The sequence below is a fragment of the Drosophila subpulchrella genome, chromosome 2R (assembly GCF_014743375.2).
Source record: "Drosophila subpulchrella strain 33 F10 #4 breed RU33 chromosome 2R, RU_Dsub_v1.1 Primary Assembly, whole genome shotgun sequence".
Lineage (NCBI taxonomy): Eukaryota > Metazoa > Arthropoda > Insecta > Diptera > Drosophilidae > Drosophila > Drosophila subpulchrella.
The window spans coordinates 18,303,852-18,320,374 of record NC_050611.1 but is presented as its reverse complement, the minus strand read 5'-3'; the positions used below and the strand labels follow the sequence as shown (position 1 = coordinate 18,320,374).

At 39.2% G+C, this 16,523-nt stretch overlaps 5 protein-coding genes across 5 annotated transcripts; 2 read left to right on the top strand and 3 right to left on the bottom strand.

The window, feature by feature from the left end:
* The first annotated feature begins 360 nt into the window (after nucleotides 1–360).
* Nucleotides 361–1,463, top strand: LOC119550127 (protein lin-37 homolog). The gene has a single exon (XM_037858623.1). The coding sequence runs from the start codon at nucleotides 456–458 to the stop codon at nucleotides 1,251–1,253; it is 798 nt and encodes a 265-aa protein (XP_037714551.1). The 5' UTR covers nucleotides 361–455; the 3' UTR covers nucleotides 1,254–1,463.
* A 458-nt stretch (nucleotides 1,464–1,921) lies between these two features.
* On the bottom strand, nucleotides 1,922–2,844 carry LOC119550129 (peptidyl-prolyl cis-trans isomerase Fkbp12). Its single transcript, XM_037858625.1, has 3 exons — nucleotides 2,706–2,844; nucleotides 2,472–2,542; nucleotides 1,922–2,395 (listed from the first exon to the last, which is right to left on the bottom strand). The coding sequence occupies exons 1-3, from the start codon at nucleotides 2,740–2,742 to the stop codon at nucleotides 2,177–2,179; spliced, it is 327 nt and encodes a 108-aa protein (XP_037714553.1). The 5' UTR covers nucleotides 2,743–2,844; the 3' UTR covers nucleotides 1,922–2,176.
* Nucleotides 2,845–3,599: 755 nt separating this feature from the next.
* LOC119551503 (dopamine N-acetyltransferase) lies at nucleotides 3,600–4,268 on the bottom strand. The gene has a single exon (XM_037860869.1). It carries the CDS (start codon nucleotides 4,266–4,268, stop codon nucleotides 3,600–3,602), a length of 669 nt encoding a protein of 222 aa, XP_037716797.1.
* An 894-nt stretch (nucleotides 4,269–5,162) lies between these two features.
* LOC119551928 (dopamine N-acetyltransferase-like) lies at nucleotides 5,163–5,831 on the bottom strand. Its single transcript, XM_037861565.1, has one exon. The coding sequence runs from the start codon at nucleotides 5,829–5,831 to the stop codon at nucleotides 5,163–5,165; it is 669 nt and encodes a 222-aa protein (XP_037717493.1).
* Nucleotides 5,832–7,860: 2,029 nt separating this feature from the next.
* LOC119551187 (sodium-dependent dopamine transporter) lies at nucleotides 7,861–16,420 on the top strand. Its single transcript, XM_037860389.1, has 8 exons — nucleotides 7,861–8,088; nucleotides 9,239–9,492; nucleotides 13,282–13,416; nucleotides 13,477–13,631; nucleotides 13,751–13,926; nucleotides 13,982–14,359; nucleotides 14,424–14,661; nucleotides 14,992–16,420. The coding sequence occupies exons 2-8, from the start codon at nucleotides 9,306–9,308 to the stop codon at nucleotides 15,619–15,621; spliced, it is 1,899 nt and encodes a 632-aa protein (XP_037716317.1). The 5' UTR covers nucleotides 7,861–8,088; nucleotides 9,239–9,305; the 3' UTR covers nucleotides 15,622–16,420.
* The last annotated feature ends 103 nt before the right edge of the window (nucleotides 16,421–16,523 follow it).

Genomic DNA, 16,523 nt, shown 5'->3' with positions numbered 1-16,523 from the left:
GATGTCATCGATGTTTTCAAAGCATCGATAATCGATGTTTGGCAAGACAATATCGATGTTTTCCATCGATATCGCTCATGCTCTCTCTTCTCGGAGAGCAAGAGCAGAAATCTTCTATCTCGCTTTTTTACTGACACTTACGGTTGCTTACGTTTGCTTACGTTCAAACCCATCAGCCATAATTTCCTTAAAAAATGTATTGTTTTATTAATATATAAATATAAAGAATATTTGATAAATTAAAAAAAATAATTTTAGATAAGACAATGTGACAAAATTTAAATTAAAAAACCGCCATTTAGTATTTAGTATTTTTTACGTAGCGGGAGTTAGTAGTGTTGATCAACGAAGCCTTGTTTTTAGTGTTGCGAATCGCCGCCTTTCTGTTTGATTTCTGTTTTGACGTTCGAAAAAAATTTTTCCTTAATTTTCCACCGAAAAGAAAAGCCCCCGAAATGAAGACCACGCCAAAGAAGAAGGAGACATCCCTACGCCTGCGGGAGTCGCGCCGCGAGGAGCAGAAGCCTCAGACGAGCCACCAGGCGCAGGACGAGGATGCCGATTCGGATCTGCCCATTCGGGGCCGTCCCTCGAAGAAGCTGCTCATCCAGCAGCAACAGCAGCGCCAGTACCAGGTGAAGCTGGAGCCGAATGTCAAGGCGGTCACGGCGGGGGCCACCGCGAAGCCCTCGTCCTCCTCCTCGTCGGCCCTCGTCATTGGAGCACGCATCAAGGCCAGGCGAGTGCTCTACAAGAAGAGCGTCGGTTCCGGGTCTGTCCAGAAGGCTCCCGGCGAGTCCTATGTAATGCGCCTGTTCGAGCGGAGCCTGGACCTGTCCAAGTACCAGGACGGCACTCCACTGTATCCCATTTGCCGAGCCTGGATGGCCAATCAACCCAGGAATCCCGCCGTGGCCGCCTTTCAAACAGATGGCTCAACTATGGCCCCCAAACGAGAGGACAACGGCGAGGAGATATTGTCCAAATTGAGAAGCGGTGAGATGAAGATGCTCACCGAACTGCCGCAGCCCAAGCCCACCAATCTGCCCATCATTCCGCCTCGCCTGGAGTTCAGCCAGGAGGACAAGAAGCGGGAGAAGGCTCTTGTGGGTGCCGATGCCCACGAACTGCTCTCCTCCAACGTGGCCCGCTGGAAGAAGGTGCGCGGCCACTGGCTAAAGCATGCCCAGAAATACGAGCACGATCGCTATAATCTGATTGACCAGATAATGAACGTGGTCTGCAAGAATTAGGGATTGAAGGGAGACAGGGTATGATGGGGGATTGTACAAGGCTTAATTCTGTAAACATTGACTAGAATAAATGTTTAATTGTATGCGGAAAAGATTATTTTTCTTTTCAAACTACAAAATGTAATAAATAAATGCATTATTTTGTGAAATAAACTTTATTACTTATATATATTTGTCAATAAAGTAAAGTTTATAAATTAAAAAACCTAATTTTTGGAAAATTTTTTAAAGGTATTCATTCAAAAACTGTATATAGGAAAAACCATTTATTAGGCAAAGAATCTGTATTTCCCAAGCAATGGAATAAACTTTCAGAGGCGAAAAAACAATATATGTACAATGACAATTTGTCAATAGAGTGAAGTTTATAAATTAAGAAACCTAATTTTGGGAACATTTTTAAAGGTGTTCGTTCAAAAACTGTAAGAGGGATAAACCATTTATAGGACAAGGCTCCTATCATATTCGAATCTGCATTTCCCAAGCAATGGGATAAACTTTCAGAGGCGAAAAAACAATATTTGTGATTGGAAAGACTCAGAAAAAGTAAATGAAATCCTATTGTAGGAAGAACTATTGAACCTGTCAACTGAAACCTGATAAAAACGTAGTCTTCAAAAACAGAAAACCGCAAACAATCTTCTAAGAATATAAGTGAAACACATTCCTTTGTCATTGACTTGAATAAATGTTTATTTGTATGCGTAGAAGATGCGTTCCCATTGCGGTTAAATTAGTTCTAGTTTAGAGCTGGGTGTGAGTTATCATTTTTATGTCGGGTTGGCAAATGCTGCTGGATTGTTCTGGTTCCTTCCGATTTTGGTGTCCTTCGGCTGGGCGTCCGTGCGCCGGTCCGCAACCCCCGGGATTTTCAATTGGGGGTATACACAACGGGGCGGCCTGTGGACCTTTTTTTTATTCGCCTATTCGACCTTGAGCAGCTCCACGTCGAAGGTGAGGGTGGAGTTGGGCGGAATGACGCCGGGATGGCCGCGGCTGCCGTAGGCGTAGTCCGGCGAGCAGATCAGCTTGGCGCGCTGGCCGACGCTCAACTGGGCGACACCCTCGTCCCAGCCGCGGATGACCTCGCCCTTGCCGATGGTGAACTTGAAGGGCTTGTTGCGGTCGCGCGACGAATCGAACTGCAGGATTGAGAGATGGGTAGCCCCCCCCGGTTAGCTTTTGGTGTCCATCAGTGACCCAGAGATCGCTACTCACCTTGGTGCCATCGTCCAGGGTGCCGGTGTAGTGAACCGTGACCTTTTGCCCATTCTTCGGGTAAGTGCTGCCTGCGGGCAAGGAATACGAAAATGGATGTGTGTGAGCGAGACGACCATATTGTTGCGGGTAATTTTCCGACCAGTGCATCGCGAAAAATGCACTTCTTAGGTTAGAAATGCCGGTCTTTTCCGGCACTCCCCGAAAATTCCAATCTCTTAACTCTGTACTCACCATCACCGTTAGCAATTGGAACTACTTGTACGCCCATTTTGATTAGTTTTCTCTGGCAAAATCCGAAGCGGAAAATAAGCACGTTGATTTCTTTTCGTCGCGTCGCCGAATGACAGCTAGTGGTGGGCGATGGGGACAGGGTTGCCAAGTCTTCAGCTCATATAGATTTATACTAGCTATTTAAAAAGCTAGAAATAGCTAGACAAAAAAAAACGCTAGAGCGGTACATCAACATTTTTGTAGATAGATTAATTGTCTATTCGGAGTAGTTCGAAGAACAAAAACAAATGAAGAACACAGATGATTCTAAGAAGCTAAAATTACGCCTATTTTGCTTGGGAAACATACAAAATACCCGATAATTTAGAATTTATCCAGCACCTCCCTATTGAATACCGATAGATCTATAAAAAAAATAACTACATTGGCAACACTGGTTTGGGGGAACTATCGTTTCAAAGTATATACAATTAATAGCCTGTTTCCACTGCAACATTTTTTAAAATGAAGCTGTTTCCATAGGACTTCTTATTTTGAATTTCAATAGAGATAAAAAATTCTATCTTGTCAACAGTAATTTCGAATATATATTTACTACGTTTTCTAATGAGTCGTTTAAAATGTAATGAGATACGATTTCTGAAAGGAATTTGGAAAGAGTATTTAAAAGTATAGGTTATTTAGTTATTTAGTAGGAAACCGAAATAAGCTACTTTGTTGATTTCTAGGAAAGTTTAAATTCTTTTATATTTTGTATACGTCTTATATTACAAAACTGAAGTTCTAAAAAATATTAACTATAAGCATAAATAATCTATTGGTCATAAACTTATTAAAACTCCATGGAACAGTCAATTCTACAGGGATTGTTTGGTTCGATTTCCAGATGCCGGATCACAGTTTTATGGCCATAACTCTAAGCGTGGTGTTTGGGGCTGCTGGAGCAAAGATTTCTCGTCCCTGATCGTCCTTATAGTCGGCGTAGTCCAGGGAGTAGATGCACTCCATTCCAAGGGCCTTCTTCTGCCGAGCGGAGTAAAAGCTGGTGCAGTAGGCGACCATGACGGGAAGTCCCTGGGACCGACCCAGGTCCATAAGGGTGGTGGTCAGACGGGAACCCAGGCCCTTGCCCCTCTTCGAGGCGGCTACACTGGTGATGTGGGAGTAAAGGACTTTTGAGACGCCGTATCGCTCAAAAATATTGGCTTTCCGTTCGGCCTTGGTCAATATTACAAAGATGCGGCCCCAAGCGTTATCCGACAGTGTTTTGGCTGTCTGGGCGTTTCTTTCCACATCCTCGGGGGCTTCTGCTCCAGCCAGGACGAAACCCACGATTCGGCCATCATCGTTCTCGTCGAGGGCCAAAAGGGAAGTTCCTTGTTCAATCATAGAGAGGTTTATCGCATCGTTTTCCTTCTCGTTCTGCAGATGAACGGCTTCACCGCAGGATTGGCACAAGGGTTCCGCATTGAAGTACTCTTCCTTCATAAACAACTTTAGTTTTTCATAATCCTCCAGGACCATAATGCGTATCGTGACGCCATCCTTCGTGTTGAAAGTCATTCTATTTGTTTTATGCTTTTTTCGATGAAGAAGGCAACACACTGCTTTTATATACTAGTGGTTATCTTGCCAATTTCCTCAATAGTTCCTTGGTGATTGCTTATCACACGTTTTACTACAATTATGAATAGCTAAAAATAAAATTGCAAACTACATACAAGTTCAATAAAAAAGAAATGCAGCCTACGCAACAATGTCAATGTCTAAAGTTTACTACCCGATAAAATTTAGTTTTGTGATAACAAATACCATAAATTATTGTACACATAAGGAAATATTCATTGTCAAATTAACCAATGCAGATAGTTATTTTACTATAAATGAAAAAAAAGTACTTTAATTTTGAAAATAGTTTTATATGTATTTATTTTAGCTTTGTTTTCAATGAAATAGTTAAGCCACTATCAACATACGATAGTTAAGTTCATATGATGTGTGTATTTTGTTTAGAAGTAAATAGTTGGTAAACTGTCAAAAATAGTTATCCTAAAGTAAAATCTTCTACACAAAAGTATGCAACAATAAAAGGTGAGGGATGAACTCACTTTTGAAAAGTTAAATTTTAAATATACCTTTTTATTTTTCTTATAAATTACCATGCTACAGTGACGCATCTATGAATTTAATTTATATTTTTATCAATTTAAATTTACTAACTATATTTTGTGGGTTGGATAACAAAAAAATAGTTTTTTAACTACATAACTATTTTTTATAGTTTACATAAAACTTAAGATTCGAAATGTTTGTCCCATTTCACTATTATATTGGTCTATTTTACCAAAGAGTTAAATTAAATTAAAACGTTTGTTTATTCTGTACTTTTTTTTTTACACCGTAACTAAGACTACCACAATATCAAAAATTATTTTAACTTGTTTTCAAAAAGAGCTATCAGAGCTTGGCAGCCACGACCCGCATATGGGTATGTGGAGCTGGTGGATTAAATACTGGACGACCCTGCTCGTCCTTGTAGTCGGCATATGCCTGTGAGTGGATGCACTCGAGTCCTTGGTTCATGGCCGTCCGAGCCGAGTAGTAACTGCTGCTGCAGCCAATAAATAGGGGGAATCCCCGAGAGCGACCAAGGTTCAGCAGGCACATGCTAAGTTGGGCCAATAGACCCTTTCCCCTCATCGAGGCGTGTACGGAGATGGCTATTAAACTCATGTATGTGGAGACACCGCAGCGCTCGAAGATGTTGGCATCCCGCTCCACTTTGGCTACCATCTTCCGGCTTCGACCCAAGGCGTTTGGCTCCATTTCCTCGGCTTCCTTGTGTTGTTTCTCCATTATTTTGGGGTCCATTTTCTCGGCCACGGCAATGCCAACCAGAAGATTTTTGTTGTTTTCATCGAATACCACTATGGAGAGACCTTGCTTGATAACCGACAGGTATTCCTTGTCGACCTCCGCCTCATTCTGCAGATGAATTGGCTCTTGGAGGCCTATGCCCATTGGCTCGTCGTAATGGAAGTAATCCCTCATGAAAGGTTTCACGATTCCGTAGTCGCTCTCCTTCATTATTCGTATTGTTATGCCGTTTAGTTGACTGAGTATCATTTTGAATCAGTCACCGATTTTCTCAGGATCCTTAGTATTGCTTTGGCATTCTACTTGTGTCGGTTTTTTATGGTTGCAGTTGCCTTTTAAAGAAACCGATGTGTTTTATCTACAAATATCGGCTTCAGTTTAAAAATACTTTTTTCTATTTTATAACGAAGTATTATAAAATTGTTAAGATAAAGCCTGTAGTCGAGTGCCTTAACTTGGAGTTTACTTTTTACGTTTGATATCGGTAATCGGAAAATATCAGATCATATCAATATCAATCATATCAGAAAAATATCAGAGCCAACATTTTAATCTTCTAACTGGTGAAACCAATGGGCCTGCAATAATCAAAAATTATCGTTAGTGTAAATATATAATAAGTTAATATTTTAACAAACCACGTTGTACTTTCTTTTTCAAAAAACCTACACTCAGAAAAAAAATCAAGTATTTCGTGCTTATACCTAGTATGTTCGGTGTCAAAACTTCGCCAAGCATGGAAAATACAGAACGCGAGAACAAAATACTACTTTCTAGCACGAATTTTCAAGACCGAAAATACTAGATTTAAGAACCTTTCGGTCTTCAATCAAGTATAAGTAATTCTTAAATCAAGTCATATTTGGACTAAAAACAAGAACGACTTAATAATGAAGTAAGAAAGTTGCAGGCATGATTTAAGGGCGAATAATTCTTAAATATATAAATATTATGAAATTAAAATGAGTTTTTTTTTTATGCTAGTAAGAGAAATAAGTATTGAAAACTGAAACGAAATAAACGAGACATATACAAATAATATTAATATTTTAAGTTTAGTTACGACTTGCCGCTGACGGGCATTAACACTGTCTAATTTATGCTTCTTATATACCGAGTACTTTCAGAATAAACAGTTGGGAATTATTAGAGTTGACAGACATTCGAAATCCAAAAAGTGCTCAATATGAGAATTTTTTGAGCACGAACGTTCTTAAATGTTAAGCATGCAATTTTTCTGAAATCAAGGGTGGTTGTACTTGTTTTTAGCACGGTGTTTTTCCCTGAGTGTATAAAGTTAAGAATACTGGACAACAGAAGTTTTGGTAAAGGCCCATTGACGTTAAATTGTAGGCTATTTAAGCACATCAGTCATGCATAAATGATAAAACACACAATATTTTGTTAATAGATTTAATTTTGTAAAATCTTAAAAAGTTTAAAGTATATATGCCACATCTTTAAAAATTTCAATTTTAACTGCGGTAATTATGTAGGGCCAAAAAACACTTTTCATATAATTATAATAATAATAATATATCTATTAAATATACATACTGCTTTTAGGATTATATGAACTTAAAGTGTCATAAATAAGCACATCATTTCTTTCTACCTTAGTATTTTTTGTGTTGTTAGACCATATGAATTTTAGTAGCATCTAGGCCTTTTTCTATAGATACAAATTGTTCAGTAACAATAAGAATCAATAATAATAAATGTAAAGTTTTAGCTTCTTTAAAAATATAAATTTTAGAATTATACACTAGCTTTAATTTGTTAAAATAAAATAAAATAAATAAAGTTTCCCAACATTTGGAATGTATAGTTCCCCACAGGAAGTTAACATGGCGCTGTGAACAGCCTGCCGAGTTAACAGCAGCATCCTCTGCTAACAGCGCACACGTACAGCGAACTGTGCCCGCACACAGAGGCAGCCTGCATGTACACACGTACATCGCGTATACGCACCGTTGTCGCTGTATATGTAAGGCAACTCTAATTGGTCACTTCCGTTCCGGTTCCGTCGACGTTTCCTTGGCGCATGCGACTTCTGGCTTTCAGAATTCCGAATTCAGCTCTAGAGGTTCAACTTTACCGCCGCTGCGCTTGACACACACACAAAACTTTTCCGCACATAAGTGTTGAGGGGGGTGTAAGTGTGTTAGTATGCCTTTGTATGTGTGTGATAAGAGATGCAGCCGACGTAACGGTAACCACTTGTCGCGGGTATAAAAGGCGCTGCTGGCCAGCAGCCATTTGCAAACGCTCGCATGTCACCGAAGGCGCAACAGCTGCGATTTTGAACCTCCCACTCGAGTTGAAAGTTTTTTGGAAAATATCATAATACATCCTCAAATGTATTTCAAGTGAAGTTCGGTATTTCGCATTCGGCATTGCTTGTGTGGAGCTTTCTTCTGCATTTTCTGGATATTTTTCACAAGTCTCACGGATTACTTAACAATGGATTGGTGCAAGTACATGATTTGAGCGAGGTATTTGTTAGGTAAGTAGGCGAAAAAAGAAAATTATGGGTACACATTTTTAATAAACCTTAAATGCAACTAAGTGATAAAATGAATTCGAAAATAGAACACAGTTCAAGTGCTGCATCTAACAAAATATTACTAAGGCACTTGTATTAATAGATAAATATTTTTAGAATACTAAAAAGTCTAACAATCATAGATTAAATTTGAAATGCAAATGATTGCCTATCAAAATGCTGTTAATACTAGTATATTTACGACTTAGTAGATGTTTGCCAAGAAAACTAAGCTACACAAGAATATTTATATGTGTACATCAATTATAGTGCAATTACCATTTTAAGTACACTTGAAAAGTATTCGCTCTACATCTTAGCAATTTTAAGTCAATGCCTAATTTTCTAAAAACGATTTTTCTATAAAAACAAAATATCTACCCCCGCAATTCAAATAAAGTAAACTAAATAAAATAAAGTAAACCTACGTAATGATTTCTTTAAAATAAAATACTTTCTTACTTGACTCAACACTTCTAAAATACCTATTTTAGTAAGTACACTAGAATTTTTAATACTCTTTAAAAATAGTTTATTAGAAGACATGTAGAAAACCATAAATTACTTTTTATATATTTATTCAAAATGTGTTTTTTTTGACCAGCAAAGATTGCCATCCATTCTAGAACAGAAAGCATGATGCACTCTAGTCTAGTTGTACTTAGGAACTTATGAACCAGAGCACTTTAAGCACTCAATCTGCGTTCCGGCTAATTGATCACAACTCTGGGCAATTAAAGTCAGCGGGGAGGAATTAAGTAGATCAGATTAATTGTTTGACGTGCTTGTGGTTTCATTACACGCAAAGATTCCCCAGCGCTGAGCATATATGGCCAGATATATGTGCTTGTTCTGCGGTGTGGATGGATGGTCAAGTGTTTGCTGGCCAGTGTGTTTGAACATGCCACCTGTCGTATGCGTAATGTGCCAACGAGCTCTTCAAGGGCTCGGTGAGCACATGTCGTTGCCAAACGGGTTTCAAGTGCCCCGAACACACACTCATCGAAGTCCATAAGGGTATTCGGGTTCGGGTTAGGGTATGGGATTTAAATGATTCGAGCGGGGCCGATATTTCTGAACTGACCCATTGAAGTGCTCTGCGTTTCCACAGATTTCAAAGTGCGGCGGCGGGAACTCCACGTTTTGGATCAAGGACACGACGGGTTATATAGTCGCAGATGTCACCGACCGGACACATATCCAAATCAAAGACGCCCACGCCACACGATAACGATAACAATAGCCTCAGCGACGAGCGGGAAACATGGAGCGGCAAAGTGGATTTTTTATTATCGGTTATTGGATTCGCCGTCGATTTAGCAAACGTCTGGAGATTTCCCTATTTGTGCTACAAAAATGGCGGTGGTAAGTCTTTTGAACTTATCTGATAGTCCCTGACAAATAATTAAAATCAAAACATTAGTAACTTTACGTAAGTTCTTTGTTATAAAATGGAAATATATAAACCTTTTTCCAAAATATTTAGGACCATCTAATAGTAAAATTTATGCAAATCATAAAAAAAAGTTGTAAAATATATATCTTTCATAATTTCAGATATATTTTTTTGATAACTATAATAATTTTTGCTTGAATCAGATAACCAATACATTAAAATGGGAGCTAAAGATAAAAGAAATTACCATCTGTAAACATTTTTGTAATATATTTAATACCATCCTATATGCATATCTATAATATCTATATGGAAATCTCAGCACAGAGAGAATTATTCAAGTACATTGTTCTTGAATTGAGAACATTCGTTCTTAAAAACAGTATAAGTACATTTTGGTGTCAATATTCCCAATATTAGAACAAAATGGTGAGAAGGGAAAACTTAGCTTACTTTATTTATGAACATTTTTATCAGTAATCATTAATTACTGGCCGAGCAAAATACTAATATTTTCATCTTCAAAAATGTAGTTCTATTTTTAAGAACACTTTCAACTCAAATCAGAACGTCAGAATTGTTTCTGTGAAGAATTTGTATATTATATACATTTGTATGAAGTATAAATGATAAAGTTAAATATCATCTTTAAAGGGTACTTATAATATAATAGCAATTCATAAAATGGGGTTGACCAATGGCAGGACTTTTATCCTCCTTGTGAACTGGCCAATTAGGGGATAAAGACATTTCGTGAATCGCTCTGGCTGAGTGAATATAATTTATATGGCTTTACACATCATTGGGCTCGCCACGGAACCCGTCGCTTTCCGCTTTCCGCCTTCTGCATTTTCCTTTCGGCCTTGTTAACACTTTGTCAAAGTGGTGCCAAGTGCTGACGGTTTGGGGAAAGGGGCAGGGTCGCCAGCTTCCTTTGTCAAATCGCAGGGTTTCCCCCGCTGGAAAAGCGGCAAAGGACACACACACTTACTTCGCATCCTGATCCTCATCGTCAACGCCATCATTCAAAACAATTCCAAAAGTTAAGTGCTTCTGTATGACAACTAAATCTGGCAGTCATAATCGCATTTGGCCCGCTTACCCTCTTTCACTCTTTTTCCACACCCCATTTCTGGGCAATATGTCAGCCTGCTTATGTGGAGTTCTCTAGGCTTTTGTTGCTGGAGCACTTTCCACCATCGCATTGTGGGAAATTCATGTGCGAAACATGTCTCCATCTCCATTTCCATTCCCTCAATTTTCCCCCCATTGCGGCACTTTCCCGCTGAATGGATGGTGTGGCTCACATGGCCTTCGATATAGTTATTACTATTTTATGAGCATTTTTTTCTTTAACAGCACGCTGCTCTCCCTTTAAAATCATAATAATAAATTGTTATATTTATACGCTTCATTGCGTTCAATCAGTGGCTCCGGCTCCAGCTTAAGTTCCACTTTAGGTCCGTTGCCAGGACCACCAACTCGCTCAGGTTGCGATTATTACCACAGCTTAGACGGTATTATTTATTCTGTTTCCCATTTCCCATTTTCCTGCTGCCTGCTGCCTGCAACTCGAAAGTGGCAGCTTTGGTGGCAGCAACAGGCTGTGCCAGCCACATTGTCCTGGATTATGGCTAAAACCCTAGGAGCAGGCCCTTGCCTCAGCCTTAGATCGCGCATACTTACCACAAGTGTTCCTACATTAGTTGGCTATGCATTTCATTATTATATTCCAGCTCTTCTAGTTTTATAAAATAAATAACGCACATTAAATGAACTTTTAGCATTAAATTATATTAAAGCATATTAAATCAACTCAAACTAGAACTTAATGTATTTTTAAAACTTTTATATTGGTAGAGGGGTTTTCAAAAACTGGATCCCACGCTTAAACCTTTTTTCGAATTATTAGATTATATTAAAAACTAAATTAACTCAAACTAAAACCTTAGGTTTTTTTAAAACATTAATTTAGTTAGATGGGTTTTCAAAAAATAATTCCCACTGTTAAACCTTTTTAACTTATTTGATAATGCGCTTTTCTTATGCCCTAGCGTCAGGTGCTTTAATCAACCTTTGCCAAAAGCATCCACATATTAATTTAACCATGCTTTTCATAAAAGATTTATGCTTTTCTTGTTTTAAAGTTGTGTAACTAAAGATAAATATCCTAGCTAACTCTAAATATCCTTAATTTTATAAAAGGTATTTTTTAAAAGTCAATAGCCAAATTTAAAACAGATTTTAGGCATACCCATACAGTCATATATCATCCTGTTTTATTCTTTCAAATTTGGTGTGAACAATTTCTATTAGTTTAAGTTGATCAGCTTGTGGCAAGTAATTAAATATTTCTCTTTTAAAAAGGAGCTACTTCTTAATTAAATTTAGGCTTTACTTTGAACGACCCTTGCCAACAGCATAATTAAAATATTTAAAAAACTTAGTTTCATTGCTTAAAAGACATAACTTTCGAAAATAATTCAATAGAAATTCAATCTGCTACTCACTCATGCCAACACATCCACATGTCCGTCTGAAATTGGCCAAGTTCTGACCGAATTATGGCCAGGGAATCGAATTAGAGGCACATATCTATGCACAGTGTCCATGACGAGCTGGTGAAAAGTGGGGGAAATGCACTTGAAGCACCGGAAATTATGGCTTCAACAACAGTGACGGGCGTCATAGATGCCCCGACTTTATTTTAGACGTTTTTGTTTTACATTTTCAACATAATTGACACGACTGAGGGCGGAAGCACCGGGGCTGTCAGAGCCTTTGTAGATATAGTACATATAGAGCACCAGAACACCAGAACACCAGAACACCCATGCATATAGCAAGTCCGGGGACAGACGACTTTGTCGGCCACTTTGCCTGCTAATAGACATAATCAAATCATAAAAACATCATCCCCTGCCACTCAGCAAAGTATCGATGGCACTCTACCAATTGTCAGGCCCAAAAGGGGGTGTGACTTTGGTCCGGGTTTTCCGGAGGTGACGGAGATGACGGAGATGACTGCCGGAGACAGCCGCGTCGGCAGGCTTTCCCCGCTTTTCCCTCGCAGGCTGCTGTTAATGTTTTTAAAATGTCCTTAGAGTGGCACTTGTAAAACAATTTGATTTTGTGTACCATCGAACATACATAAAGGTCGGGTGTCTATGTAGGAAATATGTGTGCAATTATGTAGGTTTGTCGACGGAAGCAGGGCGAAGAACAATGCAGAGGTTGTGACACGGGTCAGTCTCAATATTCGAGATGAGGCGGTTATGCAATCATTATTATAAAAAACTGATATGAAAAACAGGCAAGGTAAAAGTTGAAAACCTAAGGGTAGTTGGAAATTTAATATTATTTGAAAAGATAGCTTGATGTTCTTTCACTTCCTTGGTTTTCCTGCTAAGAAATTAACCATTGCCTGCTTTTGGGCTATTCAAAATGGGGTTTCAAATCAATGGAAAGTATTGCGGCTTAGATGCACAGAACAAAATGTATGCTTAAAAACACAAATTAAAATATTAAAACATATTTAAAACAAATGCTTGATTTCCATAAACTTTCTTAGATTTTCTGTTTATTAAATTGTTGCCTACTTTCGGGCGTTTTAAAATGGGTTTTGAAACCCCTGGAATTTGTTGTGGCTGTGCTGACAAGCAAAAATGTTCTTATTTTTTTAGGTTTAGAATCCAGGGTAATTTAAACTTTAAACCCATATATTATATATATTCTTTATTATACCTTCCCAATTTCAGGCGCTTTTCTTGTGCCCTACGGCATTATGTTGGTGGTCGGCGGTATTCCTCTATTCTACATGGAATTGGCCCTGGGTCAGCACAATCGTAAGGGAGCCATCACATGCTGGGGTCGCCTAGTGCCACTCTTCAAGGGTAAATAGTTGGCTTATTATATTTAAATTAAATCCACTGATAAGATATGTATTTTCCCAGGAATTGGCTATGCTGTGGTGTTGATAGCCTTCTATGTGGACTTCTACTATAATGTGATTATCGCCTGGTCGTTGCGTTTCTTTTTTGCATCCTTCACCAGCACATTGCCTTGGACGTCGTGCAATAATGTCTGGAATACCCCAAATTGTAGACCGGTAAATGAAGATTTAAATATACCTAAGTTATTACTAAGATGTAGTGATTTTATGCTATTATACGCTATCCTTGACTGGTTAAAGTTTAATTTAATAATTAATTTCAATATTTTTACCAGTTTGAGAGCCAAAACGCTTCTCGTGTTCCACTGATAGGAAATTACAGTGACTTTTATGTGATGGGAAATCAAAGCCTGCTCTTGAACGAGTCTTATGTGAATGGTTCGATAAGCTTGGAGACGCCTTCGGTGGGTCATGTAGAGGGTTTCCAGTCTGCTGCTTCAGAGTATTTTAAGTATGTATGATCTATGTTTTCCCTTAACAAATAATAATCTTATAACTATATACAGCCGCTACATTTTGGAGCTGAACCAGAGCGAGGGCATCCACGATCTGGGCGCCATCAAGTGGGACATGGCGTTGTGCCTTCTGATTGTCTATTTAATCTGCTATTTCTCGCTGTGGAAGGGCATTAGCACTTCGGGCAAGGTAGTGTGGTTCACGGCCCTCTTTCCCTATGCTGTGCTACTAATCCTACTGATCAGGGGTCTCACACTGCCTGGATCCTTTCTGGGCATTCAGTATTATCTCACGCCCAACTTCAGTGCCATTTATAAGGCCGAGGTTTGGGTGGATGCGGCCACCCAGGTGTTTTTCTCCTTGGGTCCAGGATTTGGAGTGCTGCTGGCCTATGCATCCTACAATAAATACCACAATAATGTGTACAAGTATGTTTCTGATTTGCGTTCTGTTTTACTTATGATATAAAATACCTAATAAATATCTTTATAGAGATGCTCTGCTGACCAGCTTTATCAATTCGGCTACCAGCTTTATAGCCGGATTTGTGATATTCTCGGTGCTGGGCTATATGGCTCACACTTTGGGCGTTAGGATCGAGGATGTGGCCACTGAGGGACCTGGCCTGGTTTTCGTGGTATATCCAGCTGCCATCGCCACCATGCCGGCCAGTACTTTCTGGGCTCTTATATTCTTTATGATGCTGCTTACCTTGGGCTTGGATAGTTCGGTAAGTGTTATTTATAGACAAAGATATGAGGAATAGTTTGATGAAGTTCCAGTATTAATTATACCCAGATACGTGGCGTATCATTTTTGGTATGTTCGCCATCTTGCTTTTTGCTCTCCATTTGGTATTTTTATGAATATTGCTATCTCGCTTTTACTCAGAGCAATTCTAGGCGCTATCTCGATATTTCCTCTCTTTTTCGATTTGAGAGCATTTTAAAAGAGAGAATCATGAGAGTAAATTTACTATGCGAATATCAAATTTATCACTATATTTATTTTTGGGTATATACAATCTTAAATCCAACTTTAACTTTACTTTACCTTGCAGTTCGGTGGCTCTGAGGCCATTATCACCGCCTTGAGCGACGAGTTCCCCAAGATCAAAAGGAACCGGGAGGTGTTTGTAGCTGGCTTATTTTCCCTGTACTTTGTGGTTGGACTGGCCAGTTGCACCCAAGGTGGCTTCTACTTTTTCCATTTGCTCGATCGCTATGCCGCCGGCTACTCGATTCTGGTGGCCGTATTCTTCGAGGCGATTGCCGTGTCCTGGATCTACGGAACCAATCGTTTCAGTGAGGACATCAGGGATATGATTGGCTTTCCCCCAGGAAGATACTGGCAGGTTTGCTGGCGCTTCGTGGCACCGATTTTCCTGCTCTTCATCACGGTATACGGCCTGATTGGCTATGAACCTTTGACCTATGCGGACTACGTGTATCCCAGTTGGGCCAATGCGCTGGGATGGTGTATAGCTGGATCCTCGGTGGTGATGATACCGGCGGTGGCGATTTTTAAACTTCTGACAACGCCGGGAAGCTTGCGTCAAAGGCTGACCATTTTAACCACACCCTGGCGAGATCAGCAATCGATGGCAATGGTGCTGAACGGGGTCACCACCGAGGTCACCGTGGTGCGGCTAACCGACACGGAAACCGCCAAGGAACCCGTCGATGTCTGAGTTCGGCCAATGGCTCGTTTTCAAATTTACTACGTTTAGATTTGGAAATTTACCAACAACTCACGTTCACATACGTACTTGAGTCGCATTGCAAGAAAGTTTGTGTTTTTGGTTCGACATTAGGAGCAGGTCCTGGAGGATCGGCAAATTTCGCAAACAACGTACTTAGGTTTCGGCACCGAAGGAGAAACAACCCACAAGCAAGATCAGCTTCAAACCATAAGAACTAAGTTAAGATTAGGTTGTAGTGCGTATGGTTAATGCCAGTTATAGCATACACGTAAATACAATGCTGTGTAGATAATACCAAGTTAAAAACAAAAGACAGAATCACTCGTCGGTTAATCCATCTGAAAATCCTTAAGAGAATGTTTGCATATGCCAATGGAATTAACGACACGATCGCGGCTCAAATTGGGCATAGAATCTGTACATACACACAATGATGATGTAAAAGCTTTAAACACGTTATAGGATATCTCATGGAACTGAAGCAAAAGCTGCCACAGTTGATCAACGAAATCCCCTCAAACAGCCATGGGGGGATTTTGTCATATGCAAAGGTTTGTTCTAAACTAATTTATCCCCGTCCAAGCAACTACGATTGTTTGTTTAAAACAGCCATTTTAAGCAATCAATTGGGAGTTATAACAAAGATTCCCAATTCTAAAATGGTTTCTGTATATAGAATTTTGATATTTTTAAATTGTTTTAAGAGTTTTTTTCACGCTGAAGCAGAACTAACAGCCATGAGTTCTGTTTCAATTTGTTGAAATAAATTATTATACTTTAAGTTACTGAAAAACCAAATGGTATTTTGATTGGTGGGTGAAATGAGCTATATCTGTTGAGAAATCCAAAAGTAGTATCTAAAAAGACAGATTAAAAATCCCATAAATATT

Excerpts from the sequence above, each read along its gene's own strand:
- LOC119550127 (XM_037858623.1), top strand. The coding sequence starts at position 456 with ATGAAGACCACGCCAAAGAAGAAGGAGACATCCCTACGCCTGCGGGAG.
- LOC119550129 (XM_037858625.1), bottom strand. The coding sequence starts at position 2,742 with ATGGGCGTACAAGTAGTTCCAATTGCTAACGGTGATG. Across the intron at positions 2,543-2,705 it reads TCCAATTGCTAACGGTGATG|GCAGCACTTACCCGAAGAAT; the intron begins GTGAGTACAGAG and ends CCTTGCCCGCAG. Across the intron at positions 2,396-2,471 it reads CCCTGGACGATGGCACCAAG|TTCGATTCGTCGCGCGACCG; the intron begins GTGAGTAGCGAT and ends TCAATCCTGCAG.
- LOC119551503 (XM_037860869.1), bottom strand. The coding sequence starts at position 4,268 with ATGACTTTCAACACGAAGGATGGCGTCACGATACGCATTATGGTCCTG.
- LOC119551928 (XM_037861565.1), bottom strand. The coding sequence starts at position 5,831 with ATGATACTCAGTCAACTAAACGGCATAACAATACGAATAATGAAGGAG.
- LOC119551187 (XM_037860389.1), top strand. The coding sequence starts at position 9,306 with ATGTCACCGACCGGACACATATCCAAATCAAAGACGCCCACGCCACAC. Across the intron at positions 9,493-13,281 it reads GTGCTACAAAAATGGCGGTG|GCGCTTTTCTTGTGCCCTAC; the intron begins GTAAGTCTTTTG and ends TCCCAATTTCAG. Across the intron at positions 13,417-13,476 it reads CCTAGTGCCACTCTTCAAGG|GAATTGGCTATGCTGTGGTG; the intron begins GTAAATAGTTGG and ends GTATTTTCCCAG.